This window comes from Ochlerotatus camptorhynchus, unplaced genomic scaffold (assembly GCF_037179485.1).
Source record: "Ochlerotatus camptorhynchus isolate MF236.1 unplaced genomic scaffold, CSIRO-AGI_Acam_v1.1 ptg000536l, whole genome shotgun sequence".
Lineage (NCBI taxonomy): Eukaryota > Metazoa > Arthropoda > Insecta > Diptera > Culicidae > Ochlerotatus > Ochlerotatus camptorhynchus.
The window spans coordinates 28,143-49,878 of NW_027041019.1; the positions used below are offsets into that span (position 1 = coordinate 28,143).

The window sequence follows — 21,736 nt, forward strand, 5'->3', positions numbered from 1 at the left end:
ACCGTGGAAGAAAAAGGATAATAAAGTTATTTATTTATGATAATTCTAGTATATTTCGGGGGAAAACCCTACAGCGAAGTAAGTGATTTGAGCCCACTGAAGGCATCGTACGCAACCCGCGAAATATTGTTGTTGGACAGATCTATCCGCTTCAGCCGGCGATGGTTCGCGAATGCTTTCGGAGGGATTTCGGTGATGTAATTTTGCTCCAACCGCCTGTAAAAATATTTTCATTAGTCAGTGCTGGCTCTATAGGTATATACAGAGTGCATGAAACTGAGGTTGGTTTGGTGGGGCAGGATAATACTCACAGTTCGGTTGTGTCTTCCGGCAGTGTGGCAGGGACACTGGTCAAACTTTTTTCACGACAATCAACAATACCATCAGCACACCGGCACGGATGTGGACAGAGGCTCCTTCCCCCGCATTCCATGGGAGCGTTCTCGGTGAGACCTGTTGAGGGAAAGCAAAAAATTTATGCTACGCGGTCAATGCGATTCAGTAGAGGTGCTTTATTTAGCGGTTGCTTGTTGTGACATTGGTTGAAAGTTTGAAATAAGTGTTACCCGTTTTAATTGTAAGTTCTGTTCAAAAACTTTTTTTTTGTGGTTCTCGTATTGGTCGATGATTTGATTTGGGATTTAACCATCTACTGACAATTTATTTTAAATAATTCTGCTTTTTTTTAATTAATGCCTCCAAGGCAATATAAAAATATTTGATGATAAAATAATTTCCAGATCAATTTAGTTTGTCTAGAGCAGTTTTAATCAATCAAATATTTTCTTTAAATTTTCTCACGAACGACTGCACTAATGTAAACTAAACATGGCCAGCTGAAACTTAAACTAACGAGCAAAAAAAAAAAAAAAAAAATGGGTGCAGTCTAAATGTTATTACCATTGAGTTTGCTTTTTGAAGTTAATAGTATTTTATCGATGAAATTATGTTTTTTACTCTGAAAATCATAGAATTATTTTGTTTAAAAAAACTTTACAGAATGATTTAGCAACCGATTTATTCCAAACGTGCATGTAAAATGGTAAATAGATAGACGGGCATGGGCAGTAGAGGGTTAGTGTATTATTCAAAGTATTTTTCGAGTAACGCGAAATGGTGTCGTTTTTTATTGAGGTATACTTTCCCAAAGTGAACCAGCCTCTGGCTGAAAACCTTGTTAATACAGAACAAAATAAGATATACCTACACTACCGATCATAAGTTTAAGGACACCCCCAAAAAACCATGCAAATATGTTTTGTTCAATGATCTCTCATTTTACGTTTAATTTTCGATCTCCAACGGTTATTTGAATAGTGTGTTCTACTACTACTTTTATTTCAAAATTTGGCCAACCCAATTCTGAGAAAATCAGTCACGATATTTCAGAGTAAATTTTGAAAAATATTGTAACTTTGGGTGAATTTTTAGCATACAAAATTTGAACAATTTGCTAACGAGGAAAGTTTCATTCAATACCTTTCAAATGATCTAAAGAGAACGAAAATTGGACGTAACATGACAGAGATATGAACATAACAAATTTGTCATGATGTTTTGGGGGTGTCCTTAAACTTATGATCGGGAGTGTACCTAACTGAATCGACTTTATGGTTGAATCCCTTGGTCTAATTTTACCGATTTAAAGCTTTTTGTATTATGTTCGCTTTAACATTTTTGGGTCCTCCGTGAAGTTTCCGGGATGAGATTTTAACTCGTAACTTTGGCCTGAGTTGTATGGGTGTTAACCACTAGGCCGGGCGTCCCTAGTTGACTAAGCTATACTTATAGCTAACAATTTCTGTTGGGCGACACTACTCACACATTGGAGGGGACGTGGGGTAATTTACAGATCGATTTTCACTACTTATTAGACTGGTCCACATTTATATTGGGGATTTTTTTTATCATTTTTTCAACGGGCCAACCAAAGCGCCAGCTCATCCTACAACCAAGTGAGCTGAAACTTCCAGATAATGGTTTTCTCACCTAAAGGCACAAATCTAGAGGCCTGTGGAAAATTAGAACGTTTAAATAATATTTTAGAACTTTTTAGAACTTTAATTTTTTTTAAATTGATAAAAAATATGCATCCCATTTTGGTGCATTCATGAAATTTCTTGATGTTACCGGACACATTATTTTCCAAAAAATCTGCTCAAAAAAGAATTTTTGTATTTCGCGGGTTATTATGGCATCTATGTATGACACAAACGTCGTTCTCATACACTCTGCGTGATGCCAAAAATTACTGGTTTTCTGGTTTGATTTTACATCAAAATTTGACAGCTGCTGTAAACCTAAGAGGAAGAGGAGACAATACGGAGGCAAAAACGAACCACTTTTCTGTCAAACGCGAACCAGCTCGTGATTGACCGATTTGAAAGGCGTAAGATAGAGATAGAGATAGATATAGATAGAGATAGAGATAAAGATTAAAGCCTCCTCTTCCTCTTAGCTGTAAACATTAAGCGAGCAAGCTCCGTTCAAGCGTGATGCGCTGTTAGGGTAGTTTGTTGCGAGCGTATTGAAGAAAGCCAGGGAAATTTGTTTCAATCTTGGTTGTGTCGTGCGGATCGGTGTTCGTGGAGTTTATCTGGTTTAACATTGCTTAAAAATGTAATGCATTGGATGTGATAGCAGCATAAATACTCCAGTAGGTATTGTAATGAGGAGTATCCAGTCCTGGGCACTTACTTTAATTATAGAAATATTATTCATAGTGGCAGGAAGTGATGATTGTATTTTACACACTGATGCTCATCGTAACTTCACATATTACTTTTTCGATAGATTTTCTACATCCAAATCGGAATTGCAGCAATGAGTAACTGCATTCAAGAGTTTCACAGGCCAAGTAGTACAATCCTTACCAAATCAGATAACTTATCGTCATCGGCACCGGTGGTGTAGTGGTAACCGTGATTATCTCTCACCCAAGAAGGCCTGGGTTCAATCCCAGTCGGCGCCGACACGATGTTCTGAGCAGAGCAGAGGTGGCAACAGTACATTTTTTGCAAAACCATCGTCCAGAGCAAAACAAAACAGCCAGCACACGGGCGGTCGTGTATTTCTACATTATAAGCAAACGGCGGAGATAGAAAATAGGAAAAATGTCGTAGCTCATTATTTTTCAAACAGTTTATTGAAATTACATTTTAGCTGCAAGCATGCGTATGACAGTAAATTATTAACTCCCTTATTTACGCATTATTTTAAACATCTAAGCTTATGAGTGGTTAGTATTCGTTCTTTTTTTTATAATTCCATGCAATAAACATCAAATAAATGCTATAATTAGCCAGAAATCAGCTAAATTCTACATTGCATAAATTTATTGTCTGCTTCATTGTGCGCAAATGTTCTGTCGCCTGCAGAAAACAATTTAGAAATGTCATGACATTTTTTCCGCTTGCCAGTTTGTGTTTGTGCGTCTTCTCTATGGTCATTGCGCAAAGTATCAAATGTTAAGGAAAAAACGTTAAACTCCAGTACTCGTGCCACCACTGGTTCTGAGGCATAACATCTTTGATCACGCCTTCCTTCGGAAAGGAAGTAAAGCCGTTGGTCCCCGGTTCATGAGTTGATGGGTCGATAGGTAGGGTCCGGGTGTGGGAGTTTCCTTAGAACATCCCGGCAGCGCCGACTGAGATTGAACCCAGGCCTGCTGAGGTGAGAGGTAATCAAGCTTACCACTACACCACTAGCACCGCTATCATATAGTATGGTTGTCTTTAGACATTTATAGTACGGTCAATCCAGTATTAACGAATAAATAAAAGTACCTTATTTGAACTAATTGTGGCCAAGTCTGATTTTAGGGTAATTTGCAGGGATAACATCCTGGTGTCTTTGGTGAAACTCACAACTGTTTGAACCCGGGAGATTCTACGCCGTCCCAGAAGGGGACGTACCTAACCCCCTGACTGCTGTTCTATGCCAGGCAGTCTTTAGGGTGGGCATCAAAGGCCTCTTTTGCTCACAGGTCTCCGGGCGTTGGTGAGGCAGGGAGAGTTTTCGGAATTATGAGACACCTGACCAACGGGTTCATTTAGCCTTTAATTATTGGTTTTATTGATCCAATGACGGGTGGGAGGTAAAACGCTTACGCTTTTGTCGACTTCAGTGACGTGGCTGAGGTTACTCAAGGTTGCCAGGGACAGTGCGTCCAGCACGTGATCGACCGCGATCGAACAAGCCGATCTACGATCGTTTGTAGAGTTGTCGTCGGGAATTCACCGGTAAATTTTGGAAACAGGAATGGAGTCGGACGCAGGATGCCCGAACCATGGGAGTCTATGGATAGCGCCGAAAAACCGATGACCGCTATCAGTGGCAGAAAGAAGACGTCACTGTCGTCTGCCAGTATCACCGCAGCATATGCTCTTCACACACTATCTCCCAAAAGTGCACTCTAACAACGTGCCTCACGTCTTTGAACACCAACCAAACTTCACCTGATCCACAGATCTAGACTCACTACCTTTCTCTCCTCTTCTTTGTAGCTCATTCACCACCCAGTAACTCCCTTTCGATATGCGTTTTGCTCCATCCGCTGTTCCATCCACTGCTCCATCCGCTGCTCCATCCGCTGCTCCATCCGCTGCTCCATCCGCTGCTCCATCCGCTGCTCCATCCGTTGCTCCATCCGCTGCTCCATCCGCTGCTCCATCCGCTGCTCCATCCGCTGCTCCATCCGCTGCTCCATCCGCTGCTCCATCCGCTGCTCCATCCGCTGCTCCATCCGCTGCTCCATCCGCTGCTCCATCCGCTGCTCCATCCGCTGCTCCATCCGCTGCTCCATTCACTGCTCCATCCGCTGCTCCATCCGCTGCTCCATCCGCTGCTCCATCCGCTGCTCCATCCGCTGCTCCATCAACTGCTCCATCTGTCGTAGCCCACTTCATTAGGGGAGTCCTATCGCTACCCGTAATCTGGTTGTTGACTACTCCGCCCACGCAGTTCAAAATGGCCACAAACTTAGCAAACTGAACACTGTTTCTTTCTCTATCGTCTCACGCAACAAAAAACGGTTATCGTTCGGTAACCTTGAGAAAGCTATTGAGCAGTTAGCTGGCAACCTTCTGGATCCAGAAGATCCGGATCAGGGCTGAAAAAATCACTAAAATTCATCAAAGTTCACTATGGGTGAAAAATTCATTTCATAGTGAATGCTGATGATTTTTTCATGATTTTTTCAACCCTGATCCGGATCATCCGTAAAAGTGCTCAATTCATAAAACTGATCATGGAGCTCTGAATAAAAAAAAAACTAATCCTAGAGCTCCAGGTTTCTCCGGAACAACTGACAGAGTCTTATCTGAATGAACTCGAAGTTGTGATTAGTCGGCGCTGGTGGTGTAGTGTTAAGCGTAACTGCTTCTCACCCCAATAGGCTTTCGGAAGGGAAGTTAAGCCGTTAGCCCATATGTGTTGATGGGTGCGATATCCTACAAAGGTGTGGAAGCTACCTCCATTGCACGTTCGATTGTCGTCAATGGATGTCAATCGATGTCCTTCGGTGATTGACACTAGATTGCGGAATAGAGACCGATGCTTGACTTGCGTAACTTATTTATGACTTTAACGCAAACTACTGTATTGGACATGTTGTATATTAATTTCTTCCTATCCTACGAATGGAATTTGTTTATCATCAATGTGCACAACTTATTCTTCTGAGAAATTTTATCGTGCGAATGAAGTGCCTAAACTGAGATTCCATACGTTTATGTGGTTGCAAATTTATGGTAAATCTATACATTCTACTTCTAAAAAACTCATTGGCTCTTAGAAAAAGCTTAATATAATAAATTGAATTGCATAAAAAATCCTCGATAAAATTTCCCCAACTTTGCAAAAAACAAAAACAAATAGAATATAAACTTTCTTTTTTAATTATCTTACTTTCCTCTTTTACAAAACGTCCATGTGATGTTGAATGCACAAATTAAATGTTTTTTTCCATTGGTCAGCCATATTGTAGTAAAGTTTGTAGAATACATTGAGAAATTTAATAATTGTTATCAAAACATGTTTATAACACGAAAAACAACAACATTACTTGCATCGTATTTTGAAGTAATAATTAGGTATGGAAACTCTCAATTGCCTATTTATAACACTTTTATAACTGATTGTTTTTGATGAAAACTTGCTAGCCTTATATACAACATATACAATATGTCATTTTTGGAAACATGAGTACAACTGAAATATAACTTATTAATAACATGTTATCAATAAGTTATATCTCAGATGTATTCATGTTTCTAATAATGACATATGAAAACATGTTGTACATTAGGCAAGCCAGTTTTCACCAAATAAAATCAGTTATAAATGTGTTATAAACTGGTAATTGAGAGATGCAATATCGAATTATAACTTCAAAATAATAAGTGCTTGTCAAAAAGTTTGAATACTTCACAAACAACAATACAACACGTCTAAAACAGGATGTTTTAAAAGCAATTAATATATAACTTATTTACAACTGGATTTATTTTTTTATTTTTCATGCAAGATGTTGCAAGTATTACTTGGGTTTCCATTTAACACCAGCAAAAAAATACCTACTCTTAAGTATATTCTACCCAAAATTAAGTTTAATTCACGTAAATTTGAGAATATGCTATTTACTCAGAAGTAACTTATTGGGCTGAACTATATAGTTGGGTCGAATCTCTTGTTTCTTTTTTGACAACAATAACGAGTGGAAGTGAGAAGCTGAAGTCAATATTAAGTGAAAAGAACTCAAATTTTGGGTAGTATTTTTTCTCCGTGTACCTCTTCCAGATGGTAGGCACTGCTAGTCAGTCAGTCAGAGTCAATGAGGTACAAAAAGAGGTGAAGCAGATCGTGAAATATGGTTGTATTAGTAATCCAAAAAAGCCAGGTAATCCAGCTCATTGAGTCAGAGCGAGAGAAGTCCCCATCATGACCTGTTTGGTGTGGAACTTGTGTGTATGAGTGTATAGACTTCTCGGTTTTGAACAAGTGGCCTGGCGCCTAGAAAAAATGTACAATGCACACACGGCAAAAGGCAGCATTCTATAGTCAGAGACAGTCGTCAATTGGTCGGAAATAGATGGAAACAACGGGAAACACAGACATTCATCTATCAACCTACCTTCTATCACCACCCCGGCACTAGAGTCAGCCGTTTTGACAGGCAGACAGCCGGTGTGCTTTTGGCCTTGTGCCATACACTACATTAAGTGGGAGGAGCTACCCGGACCCACAGGTAGACTGCCGACCTCGCCGATTACCCACCATGTCAGTGCGGTTGCTTAATTTGTAGCTTTACCCTAACGGGCTACTTTTGGATGAAAAAAGTACTTATAAAGAGGGTAGTATGAGCGAAGACAAAATGAGTTTCGAGTGAAAAAACCCTACACGAACTCTGCTGCTTGTATTTCCACGTTAACGCGGTGAGATCCACACTACACTTAGAGTGCGAGGTGCGAAGGTGACAACCACCATACATTCAGCGAAGTGTTTTGATGCGAAAATACAGTGTAATTAACGTTTAAATTTTGGTTGCGGAAAACGGTCAATGGGTACCGAAGCCATCGTTTACCATACCATATTAAGCTTTCATTATAAAGTCAAAAACAAAGGTGTAAGCGGTGATTGCTTTTTACTACATTCGATTCGTGGACGTCGTGGACGCGGTAGAACAACATTCGCACAAATGGAAAACTGTCAAATAACTTTCATAACAACGGCGTCATTTTGTTATAATTATTCTATTTTGTGTATATGTAAACTATTTCTGATTAGCAATGTTTCAGAAAGCGTAACATTCGTCGGCCATTCGAGAGCCATGACATATGACATTTTAGTTTGGTATTTGATAGCTTGTTCTACTAGAGTCAGAAGCAAAGGCAACGGGTTATCACAGAAAATACGTCGAATACACAGCAAAAAAAGTTGTTGAATATTACATCGAAACTGCTGCAACCAGGTCAATCCATCGGTTGTGTAATATCACATTGTACTATGTACATCGATTTTGCGAACAAAATTACATGATGTAATATTGTATCTGCGTTTTGCTATTACATCATTATTTCATACATCAGCTTGAATTTCGTTGATCGATAATATTTTTTTGCTATGTACTGTGACCGCTGGTGTTACCGCTGGTCAAGAGTTTATTAAATGAAAACAATATAACTGTTAATGTTTTGTTGCTAATTTTATTTAATTTCATATGTTGTTGAACTAACGATTATTGTTTGTTTCTTTTGTTTACCACGTTTTAGGTCATTCGTGACCACAAAACAATAGCTGCAATTTCCAAACCTATCGACTAGATGCTTACGTCAGACAGCGTCTTGAGTTTGAAATAATCGCTAGAACTGTTTCCACATATCGAGGGTACGTGGGCAAATCGGCGATCATCTCATTTGCCAGTGGTTGCGGAAGGAGATACCCCTCACCATCCCTCTTCAACAGGAGAGCTTTCCTCAAAGTTGACCATTGCTCGCACTCTACTCTCTTATATACAATTTTCACACTGCCGTGCTATAACGGAACTATCAACTCTATGCTTTCATCTCTTTTTTTCCCTTTATTTAACCGTCGCACGGAAACAAATCCGATTCCATTTTCATGAATAAAAAATCATGAAATGAAAAAACTTGCCATCCCATGAAGTCGTAACAATGATTCATGATTTCGGGATGGAAATTCATGATTCCATAATGCAGAGGAATCAAGACCGGTACAAGCGTTACACGTACTTGGCAAACCGTATTCATAAACCGCACTACATAGGTATCTCTTATACGCCTTTTGCCTTCCATCCTATACAAGTACTTATAGTCTAGTGGTCAAGGTATGGGTTTAATGATTGTTGGGTTCTTGGTTCGAATCCAGTTTGTTGCTTTATTTTATTCTTTTTACATTTTTTGGTTAACAGTTAAGCCCATGAATTTAGCTCATGATTTCAACTCTGATGATTCATGATTTTGGAAATGTTTGCTGCGTTACGCAAAAGTTGCTCATGATATCATGAATATTATTCATGGTGTATTTTCATAACATGAAAATACGCTGTGTTCATGAAATCATGAGTCATTTTTCTCATTTCGAAGATCGGATTTTTTCCCGTGCGGTCTCTGTTCCGCAATCTAGTGCCAATCACCGACGAACATCGATTGCCATCCATTGACGGCAATCGAATGTGCACAGGAAGGCAGCTTCCACACCTGCGTAGGATATCGCACCCATTCTCACACACATATGGGCCGGGATCAACGGCTTACTTCCCTTCCGAAGGAAGACGTGACCAGAGATTTTTATGCCTCAGAAAAATCCCACCGACCGCGGCTGGGATTGAACCCAGCCCCATTGGGGTGTTAGAAAGCAGTCACACTTACCACTACACCACCGGCGCCGGCTGCTTTCATCTGCTCATCTATCGTATAAAATGACCACTTTAAGTCTAATATTTGACATTAGGCATCTCCAAACATGTAAATCGTTGGCTTCACGCAGAAGTAATACAAACGTGATTAGTTAAAGAATTATATCTTATAATTACACAATTCTGATAAATAGTGTTTTATGTAAAATGAGTATTTGAAGCTTGCAAAGGGCAAAGGGCAAAGGGCAAAGAGGTAACAAATATCCGAAATAAAGTAGCTCAATACCATAATATTGTAGTTTGAGGACCCAAAGACAAACTTTGGTATTGATTTTTTGATGTTGTGTATTGAGAACGCTTGCGCAAAAAGACTAAGGGAGGGAAACGGATTTGAAACTCATATGTCATTAGCCAAATACATCCGTAGACCATAGGTCCACCGTTGTATAATTGGCAATGCACCCGTGTACTGAATGGGAATTGTGGGTTCGAATCCCACCGGTGCCCTTAGATTTTTTCGCAAATTTTCTCACACGCACTTCTCTTGCCGATGATATGTGCTAACCTCTCAGTATCTTCTAACTGTCGCATATAACAAATAAAAATTGACTTTCAGTCGCTAACCTAAATCGATTGATTTTATCGATACATTTGTTTTGTTTAGAAATAGTTTGTTGCCGAAAAATTAAAATTTTCAACAAAAAATTGCATAAACGCTCTAGAAAAGAGATTTTGTTTTTGGTATAGCAAATATATTGGTTTTAAAATAATTTTAATCTAGATTAAGTATGCACAAAGATGATTTTCCTATTTGATGACTGCACCGAGTTATATTCATTTACAAAATGGCGTGAGTGTTAAAAATAAATATTTTCAAGATTTCAGGTAAGTCAAAATATACCTATATAGAATAGTTTATTGTAACAAAACCAACATTATGAAATAGCTAAACTTGATTCGATTCAACATGATCATCTCTAATCAAGGCGTAAACCTGGAAAGTGGAATGCAACCGAAAGCGGGATAATTTGCACGCACAAACGATGTGGCGGGAGTAAATTATTTTGGATGAAAATAATGAAAATCATTAACCTCACTTTGGTTTTGTGCCGTGTATGCTCCCGGTACCAATATTCCAGCGTGGGTCCTCATGTGCGGTCTGGAAAAAGCCCATTGAGAGAATGTTTCGTGCACAACAGAGGCGTTATGTTCCCAGTAATTTGATTTTATTGATCGAACAGGACGTGACGGGTGAAATGAGTAAAATGTGAAAAAATCCCAGCACTCTTGAGCACCGGAACCACGAGCTGAGCCCCGGTTGAACTCGAGCGTGAACGACATGCTACGGAAAATGCAGGCGACGAGCGAGTATAGGTGCTGGTTATGGGAGAAAAATAAATTAACATTTGCATATTCATGAGTGTCACGTACACATCCGGATGGAAAATTATTGCACGATCGAACTCTTCTTCGTCCCATTTCAGCGCTCAGAGGTCAAGCGGAGCGCGGGAAAAATCGTCCGACCAGGGACCGGGTAATTCTGGAGAACCATGTAGGTACAGGCAGCCGTCAGCGAACAAAAGTGATGAAAAATCTTTCCCAAACACGTTTTTTTTTCGGGCTGCGCACAGTGGTTCCAAAGTCTTCTAGAGGAGGAAACAATGATTTGCACATTAACCATTAGTTTTCGGTAAATAAAGTCGTCAGGGAATATTTTCCATTTATTCCAGCAAAGTTGTAGAAACAATTATTTGCAGCAACTTTGCTGAAGATATCAATTATCAATCACTAATGTTTCAAGTTTAATACTGTTTGTAGAAAAGTATCTTAGAGTGGCCCCCAAAAATCAGTTCTATTAAATTTACTTGTTATACATTGATTTCTCGTAAATTGTTATTTCTGACTACTTTCAAAGCTAAATAGCTAGCTAGATCAAATTGCCATCCCTTTTTTAATTTATAAATGATTTTTGTTAAACAAACTAGAACGCTAGAACCTAGATATTTTGCTGGAGGTTTGGTGAGGGGAATGCCATCTTTGGAAATGGCAAATATTTTAAGAATCGCTGTTCAAAAGTTAAATATAAACGCTAGAATTAACATGAACTATAAAAATAATCTTAATTCAAACAAATATGTACAAAACTGAACAGTTGAAACTAATCACGATAAAATGTTCATTAGATATACCAAATAGGGGAAATTGCTCTAATGTTGGCCTATGGATCTAATATTGGACCCATCGCTAAAAATCTGCTATTTATCTATTTTATCTAGATGAACGCGTCATTGGGACGGTACTAATAGATATTTTGGGTCGCTATCGAAAATTTAAATGATTGTTGAACATTGAATCTATGTATGGGCCCAAATTAGGGGCATTTAGGCCGACATAACATCCATTTTCCCTACAACGGCAATTTTCGAACCACCTGACACAATCACATATACGACCTTATTTCGAGAAAATTTCTTCAAAATTTATATAATAAAATATAACTATTTGAAATTTACATCTAAGACCACATAATGACGAACAGAAAGCATGATTTTCATTATAGTATTTTTTTCAATTAAAGCCTTTGGGGGAATCACTGTGCTGCAGTGCCATGTGACTCCTGACAGCGGCTACAAAAAGTGATATTATGTGGCTTTAATATAGTGTACGTCGAGTGTTAAGCCAACGATAACAAACAGTGGAAATTGAGTGCGTGTGAATGTCATTGTATTATAATTTAGCTGAGATAAATGAATCGTGGATTGGGTTGTGAACATATGGTAATTGAGGTTTTGTTTTTTTTCATTTCGATTTTATTTTCAGATGATCAGATATTGGTATATATTTGTCAATAAAAGTGTCCGGTCAATTTTCTATAAAGTGTTTTCCATGCGAACCTTTTATCATGTTTATTGAAAATATGCATTCGAACAGTAATTATGACATAGGGGAAATGCAGGTAATGTCGGCCTAAGTGTCCCTAATTTGCGCCCATACATAAATTCAGCAATCGACTAAATTTTCAATAGCGACCAAAAATATCCATTAGTACCGTCCTAATGACGCGGTCATCTAGATAAAATTGATAAATAGCAGACTTTTAGCGATGGGCCTAAATTAGGGACATGTAGCCCGACATTACCTACATTTCCCCTATTTAATTTGATATTGTGACTAATTTTTGAAATTTAAAATCTCGATTACATTGTAATTTCCGGTAATGTGTAAATGGATCTTAGACTTAGAATATTTAGAAAGTCAACTTACCCGACCAGAAGGAAATATCAGAAATTATACACACTGTGTTTTTTTTTGTTTTCCTCTGTTTGGGACCTAACACTACTGCGACCAGTAAATTGATCTATTGTAGTATATCCCGTGTCCTTAGTTTAGTGCATGTCGTATTACTCCATCACTATTGAGAAATGATGGAGTATTCGATTTTTTTTACAGTTGCCACTCTTGCATTTATCGCAAGGATCCGACTCTAATTGAAAGGTCCCGCTATTTATACCCTTCGGAGTGTTGAAACACCCTCCAAAGGCGCACCCCTCTGTCAGTCAAAATTGGATTCCTTAGCAACAAAATTAAGGTATGACACCGATAATGACCATGCATCAGAACCCTAGTCTTAACCACTTTAAACTAGGGAACAACGAATAGAAGATTAGGAATCACATAGATGAAGACAACTAACTCATTTTTTCCCTTGTTTCAAGATCATCCTCGGTAGACAAAGCCGAGTCTTGTCACTATCAACAAGGCATAAAAAGTAACAAGGACTAAGATGTGTTCCTTGGATTGCTGAAAAATCCTGTTCCCCTAGTTTGAAGTAGTCAGGACTAGGAATCGGTGGTAGATCTTACACACTGTGTTACTGAGATATAAAATTATTCGTAACATGGTCTGTTATAAAACATGTACCGTTAGTAGTTAAAATAACAAAAAATATAACAAGAAATCTTCTACGTACTATCAAGAATATAACAACTATTTTTAGGGTTATATCATATTTTTAACACACCTTGTTTCAAAATAACCCATTAGGGTAAAAACTAAAAAGGGTATGAACTGGACTTTTTAACACAGTTTTTGGGTAACATATTTTTTAAGTGTTTTCTATTTTTAGATTGTTGTTAAAATATTTTAAAAATCATCTGCTCCCCCCCCCGCTGGCCCCAAACACAGCACCCCTCTCTCTCTTTCCTTTTAGCCTGCTTTACAAACACAAAAAGCGTCTATATAGCTGCCACAGGGATTCGAACCCAGACGTTTATAACAATCTTGGCTAGTGGAAAATCTGGTACCTTTACCATCTAGTCTAAATCTACTGTTGACGAAGGGGTAGATGCAAGCTAACCTTTTGTGTATGCCAGGCAGAGCCTTCTTAGTTCACTGGCGCCGGCAACTGAGTTAAAAATAAATCGTGTGTTCCCAACACCTCTCACTCTCTGAACTCTTGCTGCACTGACGTAAACGGCTAAATACATTTGTAACAAAGTTTGTTATAATTCTCAAATATTGCCGTTTACATTGCACTCGCTAATAAGAAATTTTATTTTTTTCTGATTATAAAGTAACATAAGCATTAAACGTAGCTATATATATATATATATTTTTTTTTTCCTTTGGTTTGTTTTTTTCCGTCGATCTTGTTTTGCGTGCTGAGCACCAATGCTACCGACGTGCCAGGAAGGCAGCTCCCACACCTGGACCCTACCTATCGACCCATCAACTCATGAACCGGGGACCAACGGCTTTACTTCCCATCCGAAGGAAGGCGTGATCAGAGATGTTATGCCTCAGAACATCCCGGCGGCGCCGAGTGGGATTGAACCCAGGCCTGCTGGGGTGAGAGGTAATCACGCTTACCACTACACCACCGGCGCCGTTCTTAAACGTAGCTATATGAAAGTAATTAATTTAAGTATATGTAACAAAACAGAAATAAGATGAAAGCGATTCATTAATTGCATATGCACTATTTGAATTCTAATACAGTGTTAGTTGCACATTTTGTTTGGTTATGCGTTGAGATCTGTCTCCCACACCATTGCAAATTAAAGGTATATTCGATGTTAGTTTTGATTGTTAATGTTCGACGGTTAGTGTTGCAATTTTCCATTGATCATTTTAATTTGTATATCATCAAAAACATATTGTTTTTCACAAATTGCAAAATATGTATTTGAAAAGGTGCACGCCAAAATTTAAAGAACGCAACTGAACTGATAATTTATGTTTTTGGATTCCGTTCATGAGCGAATATAGCATTGGTTCACACTATTATTACGCAATCGTTCCTAGATAGTTAAAATCTAGGTAAGCCTTTTGATCAGAAGCGCCTTGCAGTGACAATTTCAATTCTATAATGCTAGCTGTGCATTCTTAATCACCAACGTAACATTTTCAGGTATTACGGAATCAATATATAGTAGCCTAGTCGCTTTGGGCTAGGCAGTTTGATTCGACTTGCGAAATGAGGCCCCTGGATTTCCATCGAGTTAGGGAGAATCAAGTTAAAGAGAGATCGAGTAAGGGAGAGTTGAATGTAATAATTTATTTAATTCTTAGCATCCCAATCAGAAGAGAATGCTGTAAAAAAATAGGAGAAAAAGCACTAGCTTTTTCCTATGGATCTAAAAAAAATCTCCTGTTCTTAAATTTTTCATAGAAAAATGCATCATCTGGACAATACAAATGAATATGTTTGATTTTTAGTTAATCATTATCAAAAAAATGCTTGCCTTCGAAATTTATTTATGGACCCAATATTAGGGACACTTGGCTGACATTAGGGACATTAACCCTATTAGCCCAATTCCATGTGAAAACTTTTCCGTAGCCCTTAAATAAATTTAAATTCTACTACCGGCTTAAGACTAAAACAAAACAAAAAATTAAAATTAAACAAACCGTTTCATTTTTCGAGCTACTAATGCTAACAAACTTAGTTAAAAAGTTGTTTTAAATTTTATTCTAACAAATTGTGTAACAATTTTATGTTAAATACCATGATGATTTTTTATTTAGTTGATGATGCTAATTTCAAATAATAGACTGTAGTGGTAATTTTTATACGATAGATGGAGTAGATGAAAGCATAGAGTTGATAGTTCCGTTAGAGTACGGCAGTGTGAAGATTGTATATAGATTTTTTATTCCTCATTTCACCACAGAGCTTTTTGCACAAGATTATATCAACGGTTATTATGTATAACAGAAGTTGATATAATCATGATATAATTTTGTTATAACGTTCTGGTCGGGAACTTCTGACAAATAGCATCTCGATCTTTCATGTAATGATTTTTTAAATACATTATATTTTTTATAATTTCTACTGCTATCCAGATTTAGTAGAATCCTGAACTAGTTCAATTTAAAAATCAGATTTAAAAAAAATGCGTTATTTCCTTCGATTTGCCTGTATCGCTAAGAGGAAGCACAAGTGATCATTTTAGGCGTACTTCGACAACTTTTACACCAGTAACTGAGGGTTTAAACCGGGTAGCAGTGAATTTCAACAAAAACATTACCAAACCATTGAGTTTGAAGTTTAGAAGTTTTGGCTTAGATTTACATAGTACTCAGCAGCAAGACAAATCAGCTGAAGTCATTGTTAGGATCAACAAAAGATTCAATAAACGTATTAGGAAAAGCCGGTGTCTACAAAACCCCTTGTCCAGATTGTTATGATATCTACATTGGTCAGACGAAAAGGACTTTGGAAACAAGGTTTAAGGAACATATCGCAAAGGTAAAAAAAAGGCTAACAAGGAGATAGATAAAGGACTTCATTACGAATTTAAATCTAAGGTTGCAGAACATATCTTTACCAAGGAGCACAATTTGACAAAGGATAATATTAATATCCTGCGGAGTGTATCTTCGCCTTGGAAACTAGACGTAGCAGAAAGTTTAGAAATATTTAAACATTAACAATTAACAATTAAAATTATAGAGATCAAGGAAACGGATACTCGAGACTTATTAGATAGCTACCTAAAACCACACATCGTATCATGTCTACCTATTGGAGACTAAATTTAGGTACCAACCAAATTGGTTAGGTAAATGTGACATGGCAGTTGGATACTTGATTATTTATAGTACCTAATGATTAGTATATAAGTCGAAGATAAAAAATGAATTCTTCAGTGATGTTGAGTTCTTGGCAATGATGTAGTCTGCATGTAGTATACGAATACGCGTATTTTTTAAAAGATAAGCAATTATAACGGAATTAAAAGGAAATAAAACAAAACACTCAAAATGTTTTTTTTAGTTTTTTTATATCTTTTCCAATATTTCTAAGAAAAATCTAAACGCAATTATTTTTTCCGAGCGGTAAATTTCCTCTCATTACTGTATTATTTGTTAGTGTCAGAACTTACGAATAGAATTGAAGTATTGTTTCAATTTAGTTTTTGTCATTGTCAATGGTTTCGCAATGTTTATTGTAAGTGGAGAACATTTTGATAGGGAAATTCTCCGACTTCCAGGTTCTGCCAAAACTATGGTTAACATTGTCACTGGAAGAATTGGCTTTCACTAAAACCTTCGTCAAAATCTCGACCTAAAAGCCCCAAAATAGTATTCAAACGCTGAAAAACGTAACGAAATTGTATAAAAACAACAAAACATATATGTGCGAAAATGATCTGAAGACACTGAAGTCATCGAAACGCATGAAAATAAAATGCATGAGCATGACAAAATTGTGTTAAAACCAAATAGAAAAGTTCGTTAAACTGATAATGCCGCAATTATTAAAAAAAAATGCATATTGCCCATTTCGTAAAGTAGACTCCTGCGCTCATTGGCATAACAGGATGGGCTTAATTTATTTTTCGAGCTCCTCAATTTGGCAATCAGCGAACAATTTTTGTGTGTAAGGAACATAAGTAATTGTACACACTTAGAAATTATTATTTTTACACGAGACGTAATTCAGCTTCGACGTAAATCATCGAACGTAAACAAACATGGCATGTAAAATTAAGTGTCCTGAAACTGAAACATATGCAACTCGACGAAAAGTGCGTTTGATTGAATTGATTTTCCCGTCCTTTTCAACTGATTCTTATGTCAAAAGGGCCGCTTGCATGTGTCGGTCTCAGAGATCCGAAATTTATATGACTTTTTCGTAGTGTGTGGCTTCCAGCTACATAAATGGCTTTACCTACAACACTAAGATGGTCTTAAGCGGCCTTGAAATTACTAAAACGGCCTGATAACTGCTATACTAATCTGGAATAGTAATTATGATCCTAAAATCACCTAAAATGGTCCAAAAATTCAAAATGACTGGGTTGATAAAGACAAAATGGCCTTGAAATTTCAAGAATAGTCTAAACACGTCAAAAATAGCTATTAATCACAAAAATAGCATTGTAAATTCTAACTTATTTTGAAACGGTAAGTTTTCATTAAGTAAGTGAGTATAGAGGATTAGATGAGTATAAGCAATTTTGTGCGCAGCTATCAATTTGGTTAAACAGGATTCGAGTTTCAAAACCCATCGGATACGGTTCTGTTTTAAGTGAGCTCTCTGTTTTGTGCGTTTGTTCGTTTTGATCGTTTTCAGCTGCTTTTGGCTGATTAGCGCTGGGAAGTTTTTGAATCGAGAAGGAAACGTGATTCATCGTGTTCCATGGTGGTGTGTTGTCAACAAATAAATAAGAAAGGACATAGAAAAATATATTGAAAAAATAAATATGCCATCTAATAGGGGAAATGGCTCTAATGTTGGCCAATGGATCTAAGATTGGGCCCATCGCTAAAAATCTGCTATTCATCAATTCTATCTAGATGAACGCGTTATGGATATTTTTGGTCGCTATTGAAAATTTAGTCGATTACTGAATTTATGTATGGGCTCAAATTAGGGACATTTAGGCCGACATTACATTCTAAACCAAGATATTTTAAGCTTCATAGGAGTTTGCAGCACTCTTTGTATATTGGATATCACTATTTTTTGAAAATGTAAAGTTTGTCACATTACCTTTGTACTTCAGCATCACATTTTATTACTCGAGTGGGAAGTGCTCTTGTGGTTAAATTGGAGGTTGAAACTGAAAATTGACTTAGTGGCAGTTTTGACTATTTTCTACATAGAAAAATATTTTGAATTTGACTGATGATGTACACATTAGGGTGCAAATAAAGTTTATGAAAAAAAGAACCGAATTTTTCAAACTGACCATATAAAAAAAGTTGGTTGCCTCGAAAAAAGACCCTATGCAAAATTAGGGCTCAACCGGACATAATTTGAAAAGGCGCAAAATCGTCATAATTTAAACTTTTTTTTGTCTGAAAAATAAAAAAAAAGAAGATTTTTTTTGTTATTCCAAATTACTTAAAAATGCATGAAACGTCGTCGTCCAGTATTAACCAGAAACTATTTATTTTAATCGTCTTCCTGCGGAAAAATTGTGATGCCAATTAAAAATGCAAAACGTCGAGATCTAGTGTAAACTTGATTTCAATACAATTTTTTCCGGAATATCACAAAAAAAAGAGAAAATTAATCCCAGAAAGACATAATTTTTAATATATTTTTCATATACTATTTTACAGATTGCCCTTGATCTCGACGTTCCATGTATTTTTAATTAATTTGGAATAAAAAAAATCGATTATCAAAAATTCATCAAATGTTGATGCTAAATGGCTTGATGAAAGTCGATTTCCGAATTTTTTTGTAAACCTGCCTTGGGAGATTTTTAAGATGAAAAAAGATCAAATTTTTTTTAGTCGGAATTTTAGGAGAAACCTGAATCCTTTATGGATTGTTCTATAAAAGGTTATAATTGAACATTTTGATAAATATATCTGGACACTGGATAAAAATATATCCAGATTCCCAGCCACTCCCATGGAAGAACACTTGTATATATTTCTTTGATTGACTCTATGATAACTCAATATGTACCGCGTACCTTTTGAGTCTTTTTACACCTTTGGTGTGTCTTCAGGCTCAATTTTTTTTGGCACGCGTCACGTTACTCGACGAGGTTTCCAAGGTTGCTTCTACGCTCTACCTTATACATGGCCGGTCAAAACTTCCTCCCCCTCAAATACTACGTCATTTGTGGATTTTCCCTACACACTACGAAAATGCCATGTAAATTTCGGTTCGCTGAGACCGACACATGTGAGCGGCCTTTTTGATATAAGCATCAGTTGAAAGAAACAAGAAAATCTCTTCAAAAAGATCATTCTCTAGCTAATAAATTATCACACTAAAGCTTCATGTTAGCATTTCCAACCAACTCTGAAAATCGCTAACTTCGCGTATGAAGTAACATAAAAAAAAAAACACTTTGATTGTAACAACTCAAGGCGGGAGTAACCGTCAACAATGCTGATGATGGTACAGCACGCAACAACCACCCTACTGCCTTCTCTCTGAGATGACCAAGTTGGTCATGACGAGAGGAGCAACACAATAGTTGGGTAAAGAAGAATTGCATTATAACACACCTCGACTGGAAATGCTTTCGGCAACGTGGGTCTTTAGGTTAGTGATGAAACGTCGCTAGAACTATTTCACAGTCGCAGACAGTAATGAGCAAAGGCGGGTGCACACTTTTGCCTGTAGATTTGAAGACATACTTCAAATCTTCGCGTACATCGTACGGGTTAGGCAAAAGGTGTGCGTCTATCTTTAAAAACTGTCGCATTAATGGCCCTTCGCTCATTTTCAACTTCTATTCAATTTTCATACTCCCGTACTCTAACGGAACTATCCACCTACCCTCTTCAAAAAGATCATTCTCTAGCTAATAAATTATCACACTAAAGCTTCATGTTAGCATTTCCAACCAACTCTGAAAATCGCTAACTTCGCGTTTGAAGTAACATAAAAAAAAAAAAACACTTTGAAGAAAATCAATTCAATCAAACGTTCTCTTTGTCGACTTGCGTATGTTTCGGTTTGATAACACTTAATATTACTTGAAATGATGGTGTTGACACTGGGAACACTGCTTGTGACGGTACAGTAGCGGCTCGGGTGAACTGTCAACGAAACTGTCACAGTGACAGAACCGAAAGAGAGGAGGGAGATAGAGTGTGAAGATCTACATTGTCTCGTTTATTGTAGATCATTCTATTGAAGTCAATCTATTAAACGTGCTATCAGAAGGTGAAAAATTAATAAAAATGGATTAAATTTGCTTAAAATTACATTAAAATATTCCTTACAGCTAATAATCATACCGCTAAACCTATTATTGAAATTAGTTGTTCCTACCTAAAGTTTTATACAAATTCATGCAAATTGTAAGTTGTTAATCTAAATTGTTTGAACCTAACCTAACTTACCTTAATCATGCAGGAAAAAGTGAAAAGTATTGTCTAGTACAAATGAATTGTCCTTAAAACTACACATGCACACCGATTTTTGTAAGTAAAACTAAATCTGATGAACTACTCTAAAACTAACGTAAAAATAAACTTACAGCTAAAACTACGTTACAACACAAATACCGTCGTTGTGATTTGCTCGAAGAAATCGTACCGTGGGACATATTCGACCGACAAACATTGGGAACAGATGGTTTACGTTCCGTGATTTACGTTCAATATGGATTACGTCTCGTGTAAAAGTAGTTATTTCTAAGTGTGTATGCTAATCTATCTTCTTGGTCCCTGACTAATATTATTTACAAAAAATACGAGATTACATATGCGTTTCCCCTAAAACATCAAATAAAGTTGGAGATTTGATCAGTTTGATCTACACACTTCGAAAATCCTAATTTTACATGTGACGGAATCCATCTTTGACATAAAGGATGACACGTAAACAAATATGTCATGTAAAATTAAGTGCTCCGAGACTGAAAAGTTTGTTACTCGACGAAACGTACACACTACCAAAAAGTCATGTAAATTTCGGTGCCCTGAGACCGACACATGCAAGCGGCCCAAATGACACAAGAATCAGTTGAAAGAAACGAGAAAATAAATTCAATCAATCGTACTTTTCGTCGAGTTGCGTATGTTTTGGTTTGGGAACATTTAATTTTACATGACATGTTTGTTTACGTTCCATAATTTACGTCAAAGATGGATTACGTCTCGTGTAAAAATAGTTATTTGTAAGTGTGTACGTTTGATTGAGCTGAATTTCGTGTCTATCATGACATAATTTTATGTCAAAATTGACGCTCGTATATGTCAGTCTCAGAGCACCTAAATTTACATGATTTTTTCTAAGTGTGTAGGGTATACTTCAGTTATGGCACTAGCGGTCCTCAAATTTGCCATAAGGCTTAAACCTTGAATTTTTCATATAAACCAAAATTTCTTCCACAAGAAGATATTCTCAATACTGTGCTGTAGGCCTAC

General features: G+C 37.1%; 1 protein-coding gene across 1 annotated transcript in view; it reads right to left on the bottom strand.

The window, feature by feature from the left end:
• sli (slit guidance ligand) overlaps positions 1–21,736 on the bottom strand; it is a 59,477-nt gene that overhangs the window by 22,003 nt on the left and 15,738 nt on the right. Inside the window, 2 exon segments of the mRNA XM_065236215.1 lie at positions 73–216; positions 312–453. Of these exon segments, the coding sequence (XP_065092287.1) occupies positions 73–216; positions 312–453 (286 nt within the window).